The sequence below is a fragment of the Rhea americana genome, unplaced genomic scaffold (assembly GCF_003343005.1).
Source record: "Rhea americana isolate MKP2758 unplaced genomic scaffold, rheAme1 scaffold_21, whole genome shotgun sequence".
NCBI classification, from domain to species: domain Eukaryota; kingdom Metazoa; phylum Chordata; class Aves; order Rheiformes; family Rheidae; genus Rhea; species Rhea americana.
The window spans coordinates 5,764,932-5,787,107 of record NW_028186258.1 but is presented as its reverse complement, the minus strand read 5'-3'; the positions used below and the strand labels follow the sequence as shown (position 1 = coordinate 5,787,107).

General features: G+C 44.6%; 1 protein-coding gene across 4 annotated transcripts; it reads left to right on the top strand.

The window, feature by feature from the left end:
• The first annotated feature begins 404 nt into the window (after nucleotides 1-404).
• On the top strand, nucleotides 405-19,938 carry CACNG5 (calcium voltage-gated channel auxiliary subunit gamma 5). Of its 4 annotated transcripts, none has more exons than XM_085304715.1 (6): nucleotides 405-577; nucleotides 14,578-14,813; nucleotides 15,937-16,023; nucleotides 16,781-16,921; nucleotides 18,177-18,322; nucleotides 18,759-19,938. In XM_085304715.1, the coding sequence occupies exons 2-6, from the start codon at nucleotides 14,606-14,608 to the stop codon at nucleotides 19,014-19,016; spliced, it is 840 nt and encodes a 279-aa protein (XP_085160841.1). In that variant the 5' UTR covers nucleotides 405-577; nucleotides 14,578-14,605; the 3' UTR covers nucleotides 19,017-19,938. The 4 variants fall into 4 exon arrangements, with proteins under 4 accessions (XP_085160841.1, XP_085160839.1, XP_085160843.1 ...); XM_085304713.1 differs by having other exon boundaries at nucleotides 405-599; XM_085304717.1 differs by having other exon boundaries at nucleotides 405-599; nucleotides 18,177-18,455; nucleotides 18,759-18,779.
• The last annotated feature ends 2,238 nt before the right edge of the window (nucleotides 19,939-22,176 follow it).

Below are 22,176 nucleotides of genomic sequence, written 5' to 3'. Positions count from 1 at the left end.
AAAAAATCCGTGGGAAGTAACGGGCTGCCGATGTTTTCCAGTGTAGTAAACCTCTTGGAGAGGATAGCGTGAATTCAAGAGAGGCAATATGGGAAAAACCTGACCTGGTTGATAAATGAAGTAAAATAAATTAAGAAAAAAAATGCTGGATCATGTGTTGCCGTATGAACAAGTGAACAGAGACGTGGTGCTTGTCTTCACTTCTGCACACACCAGTTCTTCCCATCCTCTGAAAGGTGGTGAAACGTAAAATGTGTTATTTCAGCCACTGTGGCAGCAGGCTGAGAGGATTTTTGATGTGCAGTTTGGCTGTTGATTAATTGCTCAGCATTTTGCAAAACTTTATCAGCCCCTCAAGCATGACGCTTTTTTTGMAGCTTTTACCCTTGCATCTTGCAGGCACGAAGCAGTCCTAGGGGTGTCATTGCCCCCAGCCYGGAGCCGGCGTCAGGCGAGCGTCAGGAGGCTTGTCCGAGGTGGCCAGCGCTCTGGTCCGACCCGTGGCACCGCTGTTCCCGGCAGACTCCCCAAACTCAGAGGCAGAGAAGGCGAGGAAGAGGAGGCACTCCCTGTGCCGGTAGGTGGGCTGCGTGGCGCAGGTAAGCCTTTGGGGAAGGGCAGCGAGGAAGTTGCATTTGCTGGAAGTAGCCCTGTTTCAGCAAGAATGTTGAAAAGAAGGAATATTTTGCATTCTGACTGTTGTGAAGGTAGCAGAGGGTGCTGCTGGTCTGACCCCGACCGGACAGCTTTGCTGAAGGAGCATTGCCACATAAGCCCTGTTCTTCTCGTTGCCTTTTGATTTCACAAGTGACGTAAGCGTGGGCTCCTCTCAGAGGCTGTGTTTTAGGGGGACTGTTTCAGTCTGTCGCATCTTGAGCCACATAAAGAAACAAACAGCAGGAGACTCACTTTGACAGTCACTGTATCGTCACTCCTTGGCCTTGGTTGAGACCCACATAGCAGCTTTTCCACAGCTACCATGTGCTCCATGGGGCTGGCCCACAGCAGCAGGGTGGATGTTGCTCTGCAGATCCCACTGTCTCTTGTGGACCCCCCCCCCGCCCCCGCCACTGCGAGGGGAAGGACATCTTCCCGAGCAAGGGCTTCCCAGGATCGAGGATGGAGCAGCGGAAGAAATGAGCGCGCTCCCTGTGCACCCTGCGCCTCTCCGGCGGGGGCTGACRTGCAGCTGTAAAGCACAGGGTCCAGGAGACAGAAGTGTCTCTGTATGTTTAATTCTCCTATTTCTTGTTGCGTTATTGTAGCTGTTGAATATATTCATTGAACTGATGAATCCCCATCTGGCAGAGTCTGTACCACAACATTTGCAACTTCAGCTTCAGTTTTGGAGAGGGAAGGGAATATAAGATAAGAAGGGGAAATGATGCACAATCCTACAGAGAGTTTAAGTGGATCAGCAAGCTAGGATCTATGCAAATGTTCAGAGTGAGTGAGTGCCAGCAGTTTTTTACTTATATCAAGCTAGAAGACTTAAAGCTTTGGGCTTAAGATGGCACTTTTAAAATGACTAGATGAGTGAATCTAGGTCCTAGTTTCAAAAAGTTATCTGGGAGTGTTAATCTCACTGCATGTMTTTGGGGCTTGGGTTCTATGTGCATTCTACAACCAGGATTTGGAATTACAGTCACTTACACCAATTTTATTGTTGTATGGCCACACACTTCTAACATGTATACTAAACTACTTACTGAGAAAATGGAATTTATCATAAGACCACAGTAATGCATCGTTGAACTTGGAAAATGTGATATTACAGATCAGTGGAGTTTGTGTCCAGTCCCTTTGCAAGATGGGACTTCCAGCTTTTCCTTCATTACTGAGAGAGGCATCGTTACTCGTCAATGAAAAACCTCATAGGAGTGGTGCTTACAGCGGCACTGATGGGGGGGATTTTTTGAGGAGTACAGCAGATGATATCCACTGACCCAAGACAACTTGCACATAGTTCTTTTTCCCGTTCAGTGTACATCCAGTGCACCTAGGTGACATCCCCTTCCGTTGGGGTCAGAGGCTCAGATCTATCAGGGTTGCAGTGGAGAACGGGGATGTCCTTACTCACTTTTGCCGTGAGTAGCACCATGCCCCAGATTTCTTCTCAGGAGACAGTACACCTTTGATTAAAAGAGGTTTCCTTTTTCTCTGCACCAGCTCTGTSTGTGAATATCTGTGGTTCCTCACTCTCCCTTTGAGAATTGCAGTGTATTATGTTCTGCAGAAGTGGCCGGAGCATGGGATTGCAGCAGGATCTCCCAGACAAGCACCCCTATCTCCCTTATTCCAGTTAATAAATGGTATAAAGCAGAACCCAAACTCAGCAGAAGTTAATACCGTAATGTCAACCTAAGCAAGAAAACAGCTGCTTTATGCAGGCATGCTTTGGATTGAGAGTAGTTGAAGCCTCACCAGCAGAGAGATAGTAAACAGAAGGGGGAAAAAAAGCCAGAAACATCAACCATTGCTTATCCATTCATGTAGAAAGAGTTTTTCCAGTCTTTCTTTTTTCAGGACAAAAAGTCACTCACTGGATGCTGTCTCATGCAGAAGCTAAGCYATCTGTTTGCAAGGATTAGCAATTCAGGGATTGAGATAGTGTTTATCTTGGGAAGAGATAATGTTTAACTATCTGGGGCTTACTTGAGGCCATACTGAAGTCAACCACTGTCCTGTACTAGAGCCGGGGGAGAGACTGCTGCGGGTGCGCACCAGGATCAGGAGAGGCAAGCAGGTGCTGTGGGAGGAACAGATGAGGCATGAGGTGAAATAGGAGATCTTGTTGTACCCTGTGCACCAGCTCTCACAGTAGGACAGACCGAGAACATGCTGTTCGTGCCACAGCTAAAGTCATGCCTCAAAGCCCATGATCTGCAAGATCTTCCCAACACTTCGGTGGGGTCTGGGTAAAGTCACATCAGCAACTGCAGTAGGACTGGCTGCTGCTCTTTCTTCCTCTCTGCTTTTTAACCTTCGAACAGTCCTCACTGAGTGTAGGTGTATGTCATTTCTTTTTGCAGAAACAAAAAGCCCAGTCTGTGACRTTGTCAAAATACCTGAACTGAGCGGTGGCTCTGCTTTCACTTCTTGCCATTACCAGGTTCCCATCTCCTGCCTCTGTGTCTGATTTTCCCTAATTCTTACTGGCAGGGAGGCTCAGTGCTTGTGTCTCTCCAGTGACATTCAGGGGTGCACTGGCTTTGCATCTGATACAAAATGACTGTTTCACTTGAATACTCTTGGGAGATCCTGGATGCTGCAGATGGCCAGAAGCAACTGCACAAATCTAACCTCAAGAACTAGGTGATTTGGAGAGCTGTGTAAAATATTTTTCATGCTGGAGTTACTGCTTAGGAAGTAGCAGATCTCTCGTAATGCATAGAAAAGGTGTACTACAGGCAGGAAAGAAATCAACACAGAACTGCCTTTTTTTTTTTTTTTTTTTTGTTGTATAATGACTGAAGCAAAGCTAGGATGGTTGAAGAGGAAAGCAGTATCTCTGGGTCAGTGTTTTATGTTCTGACTAGTAATATGTTCTTACTATAAAACATCTTACCAACCAAACAGAGCAGAAAACATCAGGTTATTATATAAGCAGTAGGAGAGGTACTGTTGGTGGTTGTTGCAGGAACAAGTGATGCTCTGAAGGGACTGCGTGAATAGGAGAAGAGCTTAGGTAAAGAACACTATGCTCAGGCCAAGGTTCATGTAGCTGTGGGTGCCAGCCTGGAGGAAGAATGAAGAAGGAATGAGGCCAGGTAGACTCTTTACCACTTCCCTGCAGAATTTTCCAGGATGCAACTGCGTTTYCCCATACTGAGCAGGGGAACAGATGTGCTTAGGAGGTCGCATTGGGCTCGGCAGATGGCTGTGCTGCTCCTGTCCAAGTCCTAGACGGCCTATGCAGGGATCACTTGGAGACATGAGAACTTTCAGGTTTTCAATCTCTGTTGCCCACTGTTTGCAAAGGACCTGGCCAGGTCTTACTGTATCAGTAGCTGAACAGACAGTCTGGGCTCCAGAGAACTTACTATATGTGTAATTCAGGCAGAGGAAAGTTTGGAGGTGCTCAGAAAGGGAAGAAAGTCAGTGCAGACAGGCAGAAGGCTAAGCCATACTGTTTTAAAATGCTGGATTCCTTGGGAATAGCAAGTCTGTTGTACATTGTGCATGGTTTTTCTTATCCTGTCGGCTGAGATATTAACAGTTAAATCCTTGAACTGGCAGTGAATCTTGCTAAAATTGTGAGCAATATTAAGTTTAATATCTCAAAAATGCTGTGAAAATGCTTATTACATACTTTAAAATCATGTCCTGACTGTTAAAACTAACAAGTGCTGTAAGACAAAGATCCTCCCTCTGTAAAGTTCAGCCCAAGCTTCTGTGGATGCTCARTGGCAGATCTCAAGAGCTTGTGCACAGAGACAACGCTCTTGTGAACTTAGAAGCTGCGTCCCAAACTACTTAAGCAAAGCCAAGAGAGACAGTGGTTGGATTTAGCCAGTTCGTTTTATTGGAAGCAGCTAAGGACCCTTGAGATTTTTAGGTGCTCGTCTGAAGTGTGGGTAGTACAGCCGTTCTCCAATTTCAGTATGCCATTGCTTCAGTACTCAGCAGCTTTGTGCTAAAGCTGGTTTCTAAGTGGGGAAGGGGAATGTAATCTTCTGTTAGCTGAATAACAAGGCATCTGCTCCRTGCTAGCAATTCTCTTTAATAGGGCAGAGTGGTTAGAGGCCTCCTGGGCTGTGGTCTGTACACATGCAGACTGCACAATGTGCTGTTAATCTGCAGGGTTCATTGTTAGGAGGCAAAAACGGTGCTCAGGGGATTTCTTGCTTTCTCTCATTTATCATACGGAAAGTATTCATAAAAATACTACAACTATCAGCACTTCCAAGAAGAGCTGCACTGGAGCAGGGGAGAGCTCCTCCGGTGGATACAGAGGACTGACTCTGTGTCCCACTGCGCTGGGGCTCRTGTGCTTCATGAGACGTTTACAACTGGACAGAAGGGTAAGGTGGAGCATTTTTAACTGGCTCTTGATGCTTTTTTTTCCTCACAACACTGCTTAATTTAATGTGAGCTGTCATGCATTGAGCATAAAAGGAAAAAGAAGGAAATAGAGTGTTGGCAAAGAGAAGAGTATTCTGTGTTGAACATCCTCACAATAGCAGTCACATCTGAAACCAGGGCGTGTAACTCGGGCTTGTTCTTAGACCTTCAGTAGCAGTAAAAGTTTATAGCCCAGAGAAATTTCTTGCATTGGTGTTCATAATTCACAGCTCCTGTGAGGCTAAGGGAAAGGCTTACATTGCATATGGTGGTCCTGTTCATAGCCACATCAGTTTAAAACAACTTAAATATCCTACCTGGCCAGATACAGAAAAGGTGTCTGGGATCCTCAGTCACATTATGTTCTGCCTTGCTGCAGGAAGGACACAGAGACCTTGAAAAGCGGACATTATGCAAAGAAGAGATCTATTTTCCTCTTTTCAATATATAACAGAATTCAAACCATTGCAAGAGTTTGTGCCGTCTTTGGAAGTGAACATTTGGAACATTTGGAAGTGAACAAAAAGCAAGTGTTGGAGACCTAGTATTCCACTAGACCAAACCAAGCTCGGCGCTGATRTGATCTGGATGCGTATCTTCTACTAAGCCAGCTACTCTGCTTTTCTCCAGTTATTGCACATTCAGGGAGATTAAGTTGCCTTCATTTATCTGTGCTGCTGGGATTTCACCAATTTCATCTGCATCAGACAAGGTGAGCTGAGGGTGGCACACTATGCTGAAGCCAGAATAGGGTCACTGGATCATCGGGTTACTGGAGCTTATGTATTTAGGCTGTAAAGTGCAGCCAGTAAATTACAGTGTACAGAGGTTAATGGGGAAGCAGCATTTTGCATAGCACAGAGCAATGAGATTTCTGCAGATCTTATATCAGAGCTCCCACCTGATTTGCTTTACAGTGCTAAACATTCCCTGTAGCTCTTGGTAGTGTATTAAAACCTGCAGTTTCAGTCACATCCCTTATTGGGAACAGTCTAGCATATTGCAAATAGATGATTATCAGATGTCTACTTTACCCACAGAGGGTGAAGTGGCATTGGGAAAGGAGTCCACAAAGCAAAAGTCTCACCCTGTTGTTGGTGATGTGAATTTTGAATGTATATATAGTGTATATCTGGAGAAATGGACTTCATGTGCATGGGCAGTATTGTAAGCTCAAGGCTATAGATGCTCCTTCCCTCTTAAGGAAAGCATTTTGCATAATRTTTTTTTGTAAAACTGCAGTGTTAGAGTCTATCGGAGTGTGGATGTGGCAACCTGCCCGCCATCCGCCTGTCTCCTGTTCTCCCAGCCCAGCRCACTCCTCGCGTTAATCCGTCAGAGGTGGAGAGCTGAGGCTGGGAAGTTTCATGCGGTCCAGGCCCTTCCTACAGCGGAGACTGCCCCCCTCCCGGTTCCTCCTGGAGGCAGCCAGCAGCCAAGGCTTTGGCTGAGGCAATTTTTGTGCTGCGAAACTTGCCTCTTGGTCAGTCTGCCAGAACCCGAGTTTGCTGACCTTCAAAATGAACATCGCAGGTTTTCYGCTTGCCAAAGCATTACTTCAGCTGGGGTTAAAAGAGGTAAGAGCCTTAAAGCACCAAGCAGCAATGAGACACTTGATCAGTAGGAAGGATATGTTCAACATGACCTTTGGAGGGGGATATTTGTGGATCTAGAAAGACCATGTGAATGAGGGCCAGTTGTATGTACATGAGCTGCACTGGAGACTGTGTGAGCTGGGACTCGGTTGTCAGTTGTTTGGTTTGGTTCAGTTGATGATTTTATTTGTTAGAAGTTGCTGGCATTATCAAAAGCTGGACCTGTCACTTTGGTGGCTGCAGCAGGGCAGATTATGTGGTGGGGGCATCCGTTTCCYGAAAGGATCTAGTTGAAGGACTGGAATTGGGAAATAAATCTAAGCTGCTCCTTTCACCTTGGGAATATCGTTTTATCTCCCTGTACTTCATTCCTGTACCTGTAATGCAGCAGGAATGCCTTGCAATCTGCAGCTGAAGATGTACTCAGTTCCTCCATGATACAACCACCCTTGCAAACCTAGAACAGACCAAATGGGCAAGTTTTGAGTAGCATGCAACAAAAGGGCTGAGGCATGGGAAGGATGAGAGGGGAGAGCAGTCATGGATCAGCCTTGGGGAGTTCACTGAGTACACTGGAGATTCAACAGAAAAATATGGTACTTTCTATACAGCACTTTCTTTGTTCTKGCATTGCAGTAAAATGACTGATTTTGATCAAGCATGAAAAAAAAACCTTGGACAAGAAATGAAGCATGGGAAATATGAGAGAAAAGGGGAATTTCTCAAAGAAATTGGGTGTCAAGTTTAAAAGAAAAATCCTAAGTAATCCCACGCATTAAATATGTTACTGGTGAACATTACAGTGCTGCAGTCACACATTGTTTCTTCTGATTATTTTCCAGGTGGAATAATTCTGACTGTTCCTTRTGTCTGATCACCAGAAAAAAATTAATAGAATTATCATTGTGGTGTGGCTTAATTTAGGTTTAAATGATTCACAACTAGCCTTTTATTAAAAAAAAAAAAAATCTGTCTCTTGAGAGCCTGTAAGCCCAGTGTTCTTGGTTGACTCAGTGCTGCTGTTTCCCTAATGTCTATAATGCTAGTTTTTTGTGTTGGGCTTGCAGTACAGAGCTGCTGTTAGCAGCCAGCAGGAAGCTTTCAAGTCCTGTATTGATTCTTTTGAAGTTTATGGCTCCTGGTAGCAGCAGTTAGTAGGTCTTGTTCAAACGGCTATGATATAGACTGTTTCATTTCTTTGTATCAGGCTGAACCTCCTCCACATCAAAAAGATATATTTTTATCCTTAATTTTTCCAATATATAATTGCTCTCTCAGAAACTAAACYGAGGAATTTCTTTGTGGCATTAGCACAGTTCTGTAATGCTGCTGTATAGATTTCCATCTTCCCATGGAAAATACGTCCCTGTGGTGCCCCGGGGGCCAGGACAGGGCTTGCAGGCACAGTGCTCCAGCAAGGACTTGGATGAACTGTCCGCTCCAGCCACATGGCACAGGGCAGATCTCTCCATTCAGGCTTCCTCCATTTCCCTTTCTGTTAGAGTTCAGGAAGACGTTGCTTTCCTCTTCAGTCATCCTGACTTTCCTTCAGCTGTTGTACGGAAAAAGGGCAGCTGCATGTTGTTTTTGTTTCCTTCTCGTAGTACAATTTTTCTGTGCTTCCCAAGCGGTAACTCCAGCATCAAAAGTATTTTACACAGCTCTCCAAGTCACTCAGTTTTCAAGGCCGGATATGCAGAGTCGCTTCTGGCTGTCTGCACCTTCCAGGATCTCCAGATGGAATTATGGACGCTTCGCGTAAGATCTTCCCCTCATCCGTGCTTGTGCTGAGCTGCATATTCCCAGCTGCAGATAAGTGGTATCTCTGCATGCTCCCTCACACCAAGATCCTTTGAGGTAAAATCCTCTCTATAAATCAATAGAGTATTAGTCAGAGAATCAGAGCAAAGCTGACACTGACTGGCCAGCAAGCTGCGTGTTGCACAACCTCTTTCAGTAGCAAAGTCTTTGCTCCTGTTGGGTACTTTTTAAGCTCAGTCGTAGTTGCTATTCCATTTTGTGATCATCGTGCTATTTCGTTGTGGTTATTAATGACTGTAACTCCAGCCATTCAGTTCAGTGGGCAAGTGACGCTCACTGGGAGAGCCCGCATGTGTGCGGCAGAGGGCTGAGCTGTTGTCTGTGTCCTGGCACTGTTGGCTGCTTGCTGCTCATCAGTCTCAGCAGGCTGCTAGGCTCCAACCCACTTACTGCATCTGGTGGGCTTTTAGCCTCCTTGAGCCAAGCCAAGTCTGGTTGCCCAGTTCCAGGCTTTGGGGTTTTACTGTCTTCGCGATGTGAAATACTTTGGGATGTGAAGGGTTACTTCCCTCCTCTTTGCACAGGCTGGATTTGCAGAAATTTTGAGGATTTCTAGCTCTTGCTGTGTTGCAGGTGTGCACGACACCTGAAAACCAACTCTGACAGCATAGCTGTGGTCTATAGCTGTCCTGATTTGCCCAAGTGGGGGTCAGTCTAGCATTGCACTTTGTAAAGGGATGTCCTCACCCTTTGAGCACGCTAACAAATTGGGACACTGCCTCCAACAAGCCCCAAGGCCTGGTCCTATTGCCCAAACTCTCACAGCTTAAGAAAGTTTAGTTCTGAAAGAACCACTCTCCTTGACCTATATATTTTTGCCCACGTATGTGGCCTGCATTGTCCTGAGAAAGAGATCGTGCTACTTGAAGGCCCTTTATTTTTAGCTAGCCCAATTTTTTTGTCACAGCTTAGTGGGAGCTCATCCTTTCAGTTTAGCTCCACCACAGCTCATTCTCTCTTCTTGCATTTGCTAGCTCTTACCCTGTTCCCTGATGCTCTTTGTAGCTCTGATATTTCACTCAGTAGGTTCCATATCCCCTTTTCACCATTCATCATTTCTCTTTCTTTATATTTTGACTAGTCTCTTCTACTGCCTCAGTTCCATGGCTTAGCTGTGATTTGCTTGTGCCTTTGCTTTGCAGCAGGGACTGTGCTTTTAAAATTGCAGAGGCCGGCCGCCACATTTGTTCTGGATCCCAGCATCCCTCCACAAATGAAACGTTCCCTCCTGTCTGCTCTGATAACCTTGGCTGTGCTTCCCCTCATCGCAAACGTCAGGAAATTGGCAGTGGTGTTCTAGCAACATAAAAATCAATAGCTGCCTCCTCTGCTTGGCTTAGCCCTGCTCTTTCTACTCTTACACTGGGTAAAAAGGAGTGTTGTTTCCCACTGAACTCAGGAGCAGTGATATATTGATACAATTCATCCTGTTCAGCCAGTGACATACTTATTTTTCACAGCCCATCCACGTAGCCTGGAGCGGTGGCTTGTGCTCTGCGTTAGGTCACGGAGGTGTGGGCTCAAAAATCAGACCAGGATAATACTTTCTTTTTGTAATATGGAGCAGTAAGGGCAGACAGCAAGTCACTCCTAGATCTGGGTGAACTGGGTTAGTAGCAAGGCCAATATTCATTTCAGTTTCTGAACGTGTCAGTCCTAGAGGTACATGTACAATTCCCGTCAGAAGCTATGGCTCCAATACAAGAAGAAATTAATTATGAGGACTGCAAATTACATTGCAGACTGCCTTTATTATTCCCTGGACTGTTACCAAAAGGCACAGTGTGACTGAAGGAGCAGGAACAGTTCTAAGGTCCTATTTTTTGGAATTCTTTGGGTTTATATTTGTTAAATTTGTCATATAGATACTGTTGAAAACAGGACAGCTTCACTTTTAGCTGTATGAAGCATAACACAATTCATAACAGTTAGTGGGAGCTAATCTCTGCTGTAAATAAAGCCAACTCCTGTTTATGTCCGTGAAAACTCTTTCTCATGGGGGCTCTGCTAATTCTTAAGTCACTGGACTTCAGAAAAGCTTTGTTCTGAATAGCTGCTGTGCATCATCCCTACATCTTCTTCCCCCGCTTTGTAAGACTTGATTTTATTTTCCAGCACAGCAGTAATAAGTAATTACATGGAAATTAAAGAGAAGAGAAATGAGACAACTGAAAGGTGTGATTTTCATGCCTGACCTCTTTTTTTCCTGCTGCTAGAGTTGCCCCAGTGACCAATATAAATTATGCTAAGCAGCATATTTTTATAAGCCCTAAGTGTTCACAAACAACAGACCACAGGGAATCACATACTTAGCTATTTCCCACTGAATGGCTTTATCTGGACTTTCACATACTACCTACTTTGATTTTTGGCTCCTTATTAACAAGAAATGTGCAGTAAGGAATTTAGTTRATGATACATGAGCCAAGAATTGATTCGAGCTCCTTTTACCATTTTGGCACCGAAATGCCAACAAGGATGAAACATTCTGTAGTAAACACTGTTCATTTAGTTGGGGCAACTAGAAAATATGACTCAGAGCAGGTTAGGGGGAAGAACTGACAAGTCAGATGATCTGTGCTTTGGCTGGTCGTATCACAGGATTGAAGGGGGTCTTTAAAGGGCTGGGAAATAGTATGTTCTCTGTAAAGGTAAATAGGATTTTATTCCCTTCCCACAAATTAAAACAATTCAGTATTGTTACTAGACTGTTAAAATGTAGCACTGTTTTTGGAGTGTGTGCTTCTGTGCCCTGTAACTACCACTCTTTAGCTGCTGCCTAATAATTCCTCAGGAAAAAAAAAAATTGAAGAATATCTTCTGTGTGTCTTGCTATTCATCCTCTCAACAGTGTGTACCTGGCTTAGACACAAAAGTCTCACATGGTAACTGATGCTCCTAAGTAAATAGGAGCCCCCATGGTCCTGTTTCACCCCCTACCCTATGCTTGCCTGAGAACAGCACCCTCTCTTTCCTGTCCCTTCTCTGTGGACAGGATGCAAATACCAAGAATCACTGCTGGGAATCCCTAATGTCCTGGTTTTCTTGACCTGAAGGAACTGTTAAATAAAAATACAAAAATAACACTGCTTAGCAAAACCAGCAGTGTAAAGCTTGCAATAGCATGAGATCGAGCGTTTGCTTGAGCTGCCTGTGACAGCACTCCTTTTCCTATAGGTTGGTACCTTCTGGGAAGACTCTGCTCTGTGTGAAAGTAGGAAGAGCCAAATCCTTAATCTCATATGGAACAGAATTGTCAGAGCTGTGGCAGCATTTGAAACTGCAAGTGCATCTGCTTCCTAGCAAGATGTACTTGACTGCTTTGTACTCAGGGTAGTATGGGATAATAAATGTGTGTGTGTCTTTCTCTCTTTAAATAATTTGTGAGTCTTCTAGTAGCATGCACTATTTTTTATCTCTTAGACGCTACCCAGAGCAGCAAGGTGGAGGTGCAGATAGGCTTTGTGTGTTGCATCTGTTCAAAATGCAGTTATTTGGACTCCACAGTAACTGTGTGCTTCCCTCATGTTATTCTTGTATGAAACCTGCTGTAAGGTCATCCTGAGATAGGACTGTAGGGGAGCTTAGCTATGTGCATTGATTTTAAAGATATGCCAAGGATGAACACTGCAAGAGAAGAGAAGTCTTTTGAAAGAGCTTGATTTCAAGCAGTTCAGTGGCAAGAAATAACTATCAGAGCATCATCTGCTTATACTAATCACAAGGGAACTATGGTGGAAGTTTCTCTTTGGAGGCTTTCAAGTGTAGAAGTGCACACTATGAGGATTTTTGGCATCTCTAAGAATCATTGTAAGCAAGTATTAGTATATTTGCATCAGAGATGGAAGAAAAAATCTGTGTCCCCCCTAAAACATTTCAGAACAGCAAGCCCCAGTCATGTCCTGGACCAGGCAGGAGTCACATTCCCTGATCTAACTGCTAAATCTCATCATCTTTCACCATGGCAAAACCAGAAGCAAAACCTTTATTCCATAGTGCCCGTTCACCAGCATATGCTGAAATAACAAGTACAGGATGTGAACATAGATGTGACTGAGTTATTCCTGTGTAAGTTCACAAGCTGACATCCAGAGAGATATATGACATATGTGCCACCACTCTAGTGTTTGTCTGTCATTATTTTGGGGATAGATGTTTAAAATAAAATGAAGTTAGACATCTGTTTGTTTAGGATGATTCTGCTTTCCTTATCACATAGTTCACCACAGTAGCTAGGTATTGTGTCACRTTTGGAGCCTAGTCCTCCGTCATCTCCCATTTCTTGTCCTTGAAACTTCACACAGTGTGAACAAGGACTGTGTAATTTAAAAAGAAGGCCAAGGAAGATACGTCCTGCTGCTGTGTTAAATTTGGTAGCTTTGTTGTCTAACCGGAATATTTGTTTCCCCTCATTGTCTGCAATGCTGAACAACAGCAAAATGTATCTTGGAAAATATACATGATACAGCACTTATCTGTGATTCATACCATCTTCATAAAAGCAATCAACAGAGCTATATGCCTCATTCCCACTCGCGAGAACACCCTATCTCTCTCATATCTTTCTCTTCTTGCTCTTACTCCTCTAATCTCTCATTTCCATGGCATTTCTTCCCTCCATGTTAATTGTTCTTTTTATCTACTGGACTAGAGTTGTGATTCTAGTAACACTTTATCAGTCTGGGAGGCACTCAGAACTGCTAGCTTCTACAAATTAGCAAAAATAAAATAATTAAGAAAAAAAGAAGTTACATCCATAAGCAACATGGGGTATGAGAGTGTTTTTACATTTCCATCTACAATATTTGCCCAGAGCCTTACCACAGCTTTTTGACCCATGTTTCCCAGTTTCCCACAAAGTACTAGCTCAGGGTGGACCAATTTAGTTAGTGTTTTCAGATGATGCTGGTGCTTGCAGCCCAGTGTGGCTGCACTCCAACAAGCGAAGAGCAAAAAGGTAGACCAGTCTGTCACAGGCTGCTTCTCTTTCATTTGCTTGCTGATGTCATTTAGTATGTGTAAATGTAGCATGCTTTTGGAAAAACAGGAATCACTCAGTAATCCGAGAACCTCCTGTAGGTAAATCTATCACAGAATCAAAGAATGGTTGAGCTTGGAAGGGACCTCTGGAGATCATTTGGTCCAAACTCCCTGCTCAAGCAGAGTCACATAGAGCATATTGCACTGGCTCGCATCCCGGGGGGCTTTGAATATCTGCAGAGAAGGAGACTCCACAACCTCTCTGGGCAGCCTGTTCCAGTGCTCCATCGTTCTCGTAGTAAAGTTTTTCCTCATATCCAGGTGGAACTTCCTGTGTTTCAGTTTGTGCCCGTTGCCTCTTGTCCTGTCTCTCATCCTAGAAGTGGAAGAAGGCAGCATCGTGTGTGACATGCCAATGACAAGAGCTGTGGCGACTGGGACGTGCATATCACAGTTGTCCCCTAGCCACAGCTCCCCAGCCCTGTTTGTGGGTCTGGTATCACATCTGGGAAACTCAGGGAGTCTGCATAACTGTGGGCATGTCACCGCCTGCATCAAAAACATTTTGGCGCTTGCTGCCTGCTGGTGCGTACATGTTTCTGTAGATCTGGGAGCTCAGTGTCCCTGTACCTCAGTGYCCTCCTGTAGTGAGCAGATACCGCTGGCGCTGCCAGCCTCACCCAAGCATTAGATGATAAAAGACGCTGAGGAAGCCAGATACTGAGGTTAGTTGGCTGGTTAAATCCTTAGCTAGATGAAGTATTGGCTTTGGATGGAGCAGTAAGGCATTCAYGTAAAACAAATGAAAGCAGAGCAGATAAACTGCTCGGCGGCCAGGACACGTCTCTGTGTCTCCCGGGCTGGCGCTCACATGCTCTGCAGCATGTTCAGCAAGTCCATGAGTGCTTGGTCGAAGCAGGGCAGCAGTCAGGTAGGATTTAGTTCATACTCTCCGTCTGTCAGGGCATGCTGTGATTTTTTTAATGGCTTATTTCAACTTGACCTAAATAAGCAATTGCGAGGGGGAGACAAAGCGTTTCCTCAAGAAAGCAAAGTTGCAAACAGTTGAGGCGCAGCCGGCAGTAGCCACTAACCCGCTGTCTCCTGTGGCCCCCAGCCACCCCGTCCTGGCGCCGCGGCCCCCGATGCGCCTCGGCATGAGCACGTGCGGCAGGAAGGCTCTCACCCTGCTCAGCAGCGTCTTCGCCGTCTGCGCCTTAGGCCTCCTGGGCATCTCTGTCAGCACCGACTACTGGCTCTACCTGGAGGAAGGCATCGTCCAGCCCCAGAACCAGACAACAGAGATCAAGATGTCGCTGCACTCGGGGCTCTGGCGGGTCTGCTTTTTGGCAGGTAGGGCCTTCGTATGGAGAAGTTCTCACTGCTGAGATTTTTGTCATGTTTTCTGCAGAAAAGGGCACGGGCAGGCAGGRTTTTTAGAGGCTGGGCCCAGCTTTGCTTCCACACTCCTGCTCAGCCACTGCCTAGGCAGGTAATTGCCCCAYGCCTGGCTTCAGCAGGCAAATGGCAGAATTTTCCCTCACGTGTAGGCATGAGGCTGGTTCCTWCCCACCGCGGCAGCCCCTGCCGGAGCTGCCTCCACAGACCGGGACCCGCGGTCTTCCTTGGGCACCAGCACGAAATGTTTTTGTCCCTGGAAAATTTAGATTCAGGTCAGCTGAAATGTTTCCTCTGTTCATGCTGATTTTGATGAAGAGATTTGGCCAAGGGAAGAAAGTTTAACAAAACCCAAATAAACGGGGGTTTCAGACTGACAGTTTCAAAACATTGTCTAGTGTGAAACACTGCTTTGAAAAAGCCCKAGGAGAGGGGGACTGTGAGACCTCTCCTGACGTGACCTTAAATCTGGCTTCTGAGTTTGTGTTCCAGAGAATCCTTTTTTTTTGTAATCCACGTTCTGTGTCGAGTGTTAAATATGTGTCCCACGTGGAAAGGGCCTGTCGCCCCACTCCTCACTAGCCACTTACTGCTGTACAATCCAAAGAGGCGCCCAGCAAGCACAATGAGATTTGGAGCTCTCCAATTCCAAAGAGGGATTGCTCATGCTAAATACGTTGTGAAGAGCAGTTTGAGAATGAGGATTTGACCTGCTGTTCCCATCTTAGAACCTGTTATTTTTCCTTTTCAGTATTCCCACAAAAACGTGTTGAATGACCAGCACTGTATTGACTGAACTGATACGTTCCTGAGCAAAACGCTGGCCTCCTTCCTGTCTGTTCAGCCAGCTATCGTTCTTTCAGCAGGGACATTTTAAAAGGCAGGAAGCTGATCTCTTAATGAAATTGTAGTTAACCAATATATTCTTCAACACCAAATACTAACACTCAAGATGGAAGCAGCGTGAAAAAGCAAGATTGTTTTTATGCATGAAATGAATTTTAAAGACACTTTTCAGATACACATACACAAATAAAGCATGTCCCTGCAGGCACAAATCAGTCTCTATTTTCTGCAGGTGAAGAGCGTGGCCGGTGCTTCACTATAGAATATGTCGTGCCCACAAATGTCCAGCTGACATCTGAATCAACAATCAATGTTCTGAGTAGGTGATCTTTTGTGGGGTTGTATTCTTTGCAGTCTGCAGAGCATGACAGGTCACTAACAATCCCCCTAAAAAACCCCTATGTGTCCTCACTGAGGACATTCTTGCTTCACTGGAGGTGCTACTGCACCAGGATGCAACTACATTTTTTACTATGTGAATCATCTGATGTGCTGCTAAGTTTTTGGGTGTGTTTTTTTCTAATGGCAGGAAGCTTGCAGAGGCTGTAAACAGTGCAATTTCCTTTCACTGCCTGTTCAGCACTTACATTTATGGAAATATTTGGCTTTATATTCTCCTCGCAGTAATTTGCAGCAGTATTTCTGCTGCTGTGGTCAGTTTTACACATTGCCCAGTGGGATGAGTTAAAGATGGATCATTACAGCTCTCACTGTAAATTCTGTAGTCATTTTTGATCTAATAAGTGAAAGTCTTGAGTAAACAATTTTGCGGCGATACTGGGGAAAAACAGGTTCTGCTAGTTGGTGTATTTTTTCCCTCTGTGTAAGGCTTATGTGGAAACCCTCGGGAATGCAAACATTAACAGGTGTATCCAATGAATTGCCACTTCAGCCACCTGGTTAGCAAAGACACCTGAGGAGAGGGGGGGGGGATCCTTGCAAGGGTCAGGGAGCTGCCTAGGAGGAGCAGGAGCAAGGAGGGACAAGGCTGTAGCAGGGCAGGGCAGTTAGAGCCATGTGTCCAGCCAGGGGGAAGACTAACCAATTGCACTTTCTTCTGCTCCTCTCCCAACCAGAGATGATTCGTTCTGCTACGCCTTTCCCCTTGGTCAGCCTCTTTTTCATGTTCATTGGTTTTATACTGAGCAACATCGGCCACATTCGGCCTCACAGGACCATCCTCGCCTTTGTATCTGGAATATTCTTCATCCTGTCTGGTGAGTTTTGTCAGCAAAAATTCCCCTCAATCACACATCTGTTGAGTTTTGCCACAAGCTTTTCTCTGGTGCAGTGGAGTGTCACGAAACCCCAATCACTTGACTATTTGCCATAAACTGTATTTTTATGAATATTATAATTCATAAACATGAATATATTGTAGATTTGAATATTATGTTTCAATTTAATCTAGTCCACAGGTAAAGCTGGTGCCAAAAGTAGCCCACATGGCACAACTGAAATATGAGACAGGTTCACACAGTAGTTACATGTGCAGAATTTGCCACTGAGAACAGCAACGTAATGGCACGCAGGGAAAAGGCTGCCAGCAATACCTAAAAAATGGCATTGTGAGTTTGGGACCATTCATATGAAAATGTTTCTTTTTTGAACTGTTTTTGGAGGTGAAGAGGGTAGTTAGGCATTTGTCAAAATCTTTTCTTCCCTGGGCTCAAGTGCCTGCCCCTACATGAGCACTGTGATGAGGTGACCAGGACTGGTGGATATGACAAGCTGGTGAGCCCTGGCCTCAGGGATGCAAGCCCTGCTGGACAAAATGAAAGTCAATATTAATATCACATCCTGTGCACTACATCTAATCAGAAAGAAGAAGCAAATTCTTGACCATGGGGGACGTTCATTTTGGTACTTTGCAGTGCTCTCATAGCCCACTGTTTTGGCTCCTCACTTGAGTGCTGGTGCCTGGGGGGCTCCTGGTGTGACCCCCAGCTACACTGGTTTGCAGGATCAGTGCTTGCCTGCTAGAAAGACTCACTTGAGGCAGCCATTCTGCCAGGAGGCAGAAGGAAAAGCACCCCCAGTTATTCCCCCAGGAGCAACTCCTGTGAGTGTGAGGTGAGGAGAGGACACTTACTTCTCATGCTAAGTTGGTCACAGGAGAGATCTGAAACCTCAGAGTAATCAGCCAGGATGTGTCTACATCAGACAAGTGAATGTTTTATTCATAGTGTTATCATAGTGTTAAACAAATAGCTGTGACAGTTGAGCTTTGAAGCAGGCTCCTACACAGTGCACAGTTCAGAGTAACTTGCTTAAGAACATCGGTGGTTCAACTGAAATGATATAAATGCCCTGGCTTAGTTCAGTAGGGAGCGGCCTGTTCCCCCAATCATTTCAAGCGCAGCCTACCTGTTTGCAGTTTCACCTGCAAGTTTGGTCTTAACAGAGGGTGTTTCGTGAACCGCTTCGCACCTAGCGCGTTTCCTGCTGCCTTTTTCCCTTGTGTCTCCTCAGGTCTGTCGCTGGTGGTGGGGCTGGTTCTGTACATCTCCAGCATTAATGACGAGATGCTGAATAGGACCAAGGACTCTGAAACTTTCTTCAATTACAAATACGGATGGTCATTTGCTTTCTCTGCTATCTCTTTCCTTCTCACGGAGGTACTGGCCAGCTGTGAGCTCTGTGACGTGCCTGTAATGAGCATATTCTGTTTGCAGGTGCTGGACACTAGTGTAGGTGTTCTCAAGAGGCTGTAAGGAAAAAGAGGAGTGACGGATAAAGGCAGACCCTGAGGTCAAATGAGTAACTTTTAGCATGGTGGGAGGCATGTATAGTGAGATGACAGAGACCCAGGCCTGGAGCACTCAGGGCAAATCATTTGATGAGCGCTTGAATCAAGAGGAGGAGGAGATGTTGTTACCCTGCAGTATTTATTGTAGGGTCCCAGAAGCATGGGGAAGAGAAGGGTCTTGCCTCAGATGTCTCTGCAAGTCACCAGCAGACAAGAAAAGCAACCTTTCCTTGCCGTGCTGGTGTTCGTGGAGGAGGCGGGCAGTGTGGTGAGTAGCCACAGGTGTTTCTTTCTCTCCTCTGCAGAGTGCCGGCGTGATGTCTGTCTACTTGTTCATGAAAAGATACACCGCYGAGGACATTTACCGCCCTCACCCCAGCTTCTACCGTCCCCGGTTGAGCAACTGCTCTGATTACTCCGGGCAGTTCTTGCACCCGGATGCGTGGGTACGTGGACGCAGCCCTTCGGATATCTCCAGTGAGGCGTCTCTGCAGATGAACAGTAACTACCCAGCGCTGCTCAAGTGTCCTGAATACGACCAGATGTCCTCTTCCCCGTGCTGAGCACCGTGTACCTCCTCACCTCCTTGCAATGAAGAGGGCACAGTTGCAGTGTCCTGACTCTGTCATTTTTGTAGGCCACTCTTTCAGGGCAATTCTCTATTTATAGGATCATAAATATAACAGTAGAAATTGGTTATATAGCCAATAATATAACCAAGACAATTGGGATATTTTTCCTTTCCCCCCCACCTTTGATTCTTCCCTGTAAAGCTAAAATGTCTCTGAAGTCCAGTTCTTTCAGCTCTTCCACACCCACAGAGTGCTGTTGAGCAAGCAGTACTTCTGCACGTGGAATAAATCCAGGGCTGGACCTGATAGTAGAGAAAAGATAATCAAGTAGAACAAATAAAACAAAGAACATGAAGAAAGTGTATTTTTTGGTTTAGGTAGGCTGCAAATGTTTGTGCATTTAACTGAATCATTTAATTGTAGATTTACTGTCCTAAAGGCCAGTTGGACTAAAGAATTTGTGTAAAKTTCCAAGTAACAGTCACCATTAGAAAAACACAAATTGTAACTTGATTTGGTATTTACTGATTGTTATCTCTGCTGGGTATTATTTCTAAACACTCAGTAACAGGAACTAGCTCAACTATACCTCAGAAGGCCAAGAGAGAGTTAGGTTGTTGTTTCTCTAGGGCCATTTGCAAACTGTTCCTTAAACATCCCCAGTTACACCCCTGTGCACCTCAACCCAGGGATGCCCTTACTATTCAGGGTGGTTCAGACACCCAGATTTACTCCATAGTCCAATAGTCCGGAGATCTGAAGAGCAACTGGGAAAGTTCCAGTGCAGCTGAAAACTACCTAAAATTGTCCCATAGGAAATTCTGTTAGGAGTTAGGTGAAGTTATGRCTGTCTGAGTATGACCTGGACAGAAGTGCAAATTATTTAAAGCTAAGATCCCAAACTATTTTAAACTGGCATAGCTGAAATTAATGAAGCTAGTCCACTGTAACAAAGTAATTGGGTCATATTTTATTTTTACAGAACATGGTATTTTAGCTGCATCTTGTATTACTTTTTTTCTGAGTCTTATTTTGTGTTTTTAATTAAAAATTTCGTATGATGCACTTTGGTCTTAGAGGACCAAAAGCTGCCAGAGTTTGAATATCAATCTGATTGTAAATGAAGGTTGAGCGACAAAAAGGGGAACGTGCTCCCTCATGCACTCCCATGGAAAGTACAAACTTGTCACCTTGCAGAGGAAAGCTTTGTCAAACCTTTTATTTCTGTTCCTGTTACTTTAAACCTTTTTGAAATTGTCATTTGAGCAAAACAAAACTTTCCAGGATTCTTGGTACATTTGAGCTTGTTTCATCTTACTGTAATTTAAACAAATAGAGTTTATGCACTTTTGACCTCATTTGTAACATAATATGTAATGAACGTTGCACTGCTTTATTATTATTTGTGTATTATTTATTAACTACTCCAAACTAGGGTCCAAGTTCTGGAGCAGCAGCCACTATCTGCGTTGATTCTGACAGCACAGGGTTCTGTGGGACCGCACTATATGTGTATATGCCAGACGACTCTAGTACAAGATTATTTCTTGTCCAGTTCCTTCAAATAAGGAAAGTAATGTATATTTAGTGTCATTTACACCTTAATTTGCTAAGTTTTAAAACTAAGGCATSTTTTTTGTAAGTACAGTTGTATTTACCCTTAATTTTTGTATTTCCTTCAAGCATCTGTTTCTCATTCTAAAAGATAATTTGTACGTTTTGTGTAACAGGGTCAGCTTCTAGGAGTGTTAAAGCATTAAAGAAAAAACAGCCATACTGTCCAATGTTCAAACTTCCTGTTCTTCATCTGTTCACCCCAGCTTAAGGTAAAACCTAGCATTTTAATTTATGGGCTCTAAACTCCCTGTCTGGTGTCATTCAGGTGGTGTCACAGCAGGGCTGACGTTGGTTAAAATCAGCTAGTGGATTCTGAAATGTGATCTCAAGAGATTTTGGGGGGCCTTAAAGGAGTTTACAGCCAGYTACCAGCCCTTCAGCAGCAGCCTGCCAGGCTCCAGCCAGCACGCTGACCAATCCTGCTGGGAAGGATTGTTTCAACCTCATGTGATGTTGCAGATTTTGGTGGCTCAAAATTGTTGCCTTTGCATTTTCCTCTTGATGGTTCCTTTATACTTCCAGTCAGCCTTCTTRGAGGGGAGGCCTTGGGTGTTGCCAAGAGCCAGAATAATTTTGGTGCTCAAAAAAACATGAAAGTTGTCCTGCGTGGCTATGGCCTCTAATGTAGAGGAGCTGTTCAGTGCAGTTAATGCTGTGCAGCCTAAGACATCTCTGTCCTAGGGTGGAATTTTCCTTTGTATTGTTTATATACAGAATTGTTCAGTTTATCRTTTAAAATACCTTCCTACATAAACAGAAGACATAGAAAAACTTCATACTTTTCTCAAGGCACCAGCAGATTTAATAGAATCTAGGGACAAATTAGAAAACTAAATTATTTTAATTTGCAGGAGAGMTCATCATCATGTGGCTTCATTTGTGAGCCCAGGAGTTCACATGTTTACCCAAGGAGCACAATCCTGAGTAAGTGTAGGACTGCTGAAAGGTAGAAGTTTAACGCCTATAAGATTTTAATCCTTAAACTCCCCAGCTCCATTCCTGCACCTCRAACAGAATGTGTCAGGCCTCTCCATCAGCTGATATGAAGATAATTGCTTGGGTAACACTATATAGTAAATTGTTTGCACTCTTAGCAGCAGAATGTCTCACATCTTGCATGAATAAGTAATTGGTGTTGGGATCTTTGGTACATGTGTCCACATGAGCTTGAGCTGCAATCCTTAGAGCAAATTACTGGGAGTAAGGGTTAAAAAAATTAAAAGCTGCCTCATATATACATAAATTTCACTGTGCTCGCTGACACTTCTAAATACTACACCAGGCTAATGCTTTTTTTTTTTTTTTTTTTTTCATCCGCCATCAGCCTCCCACTCAACATACACCAGCGAAGCTCAGCAGGCTGGGTGACATACAGAGTTCATGACACAGGGCGGGACTGAAGAAATAGCATGTGGGAGGCAAATGCAACTCCGGCTTGAAAAGATCCTGAGAAGCCTGGTCATGAAGTGGAGCTCAGAGTCGTTCCCGGGGAACCCCCGAGAGTCACCTTCTCCTGCACACACATTTTTTTTTT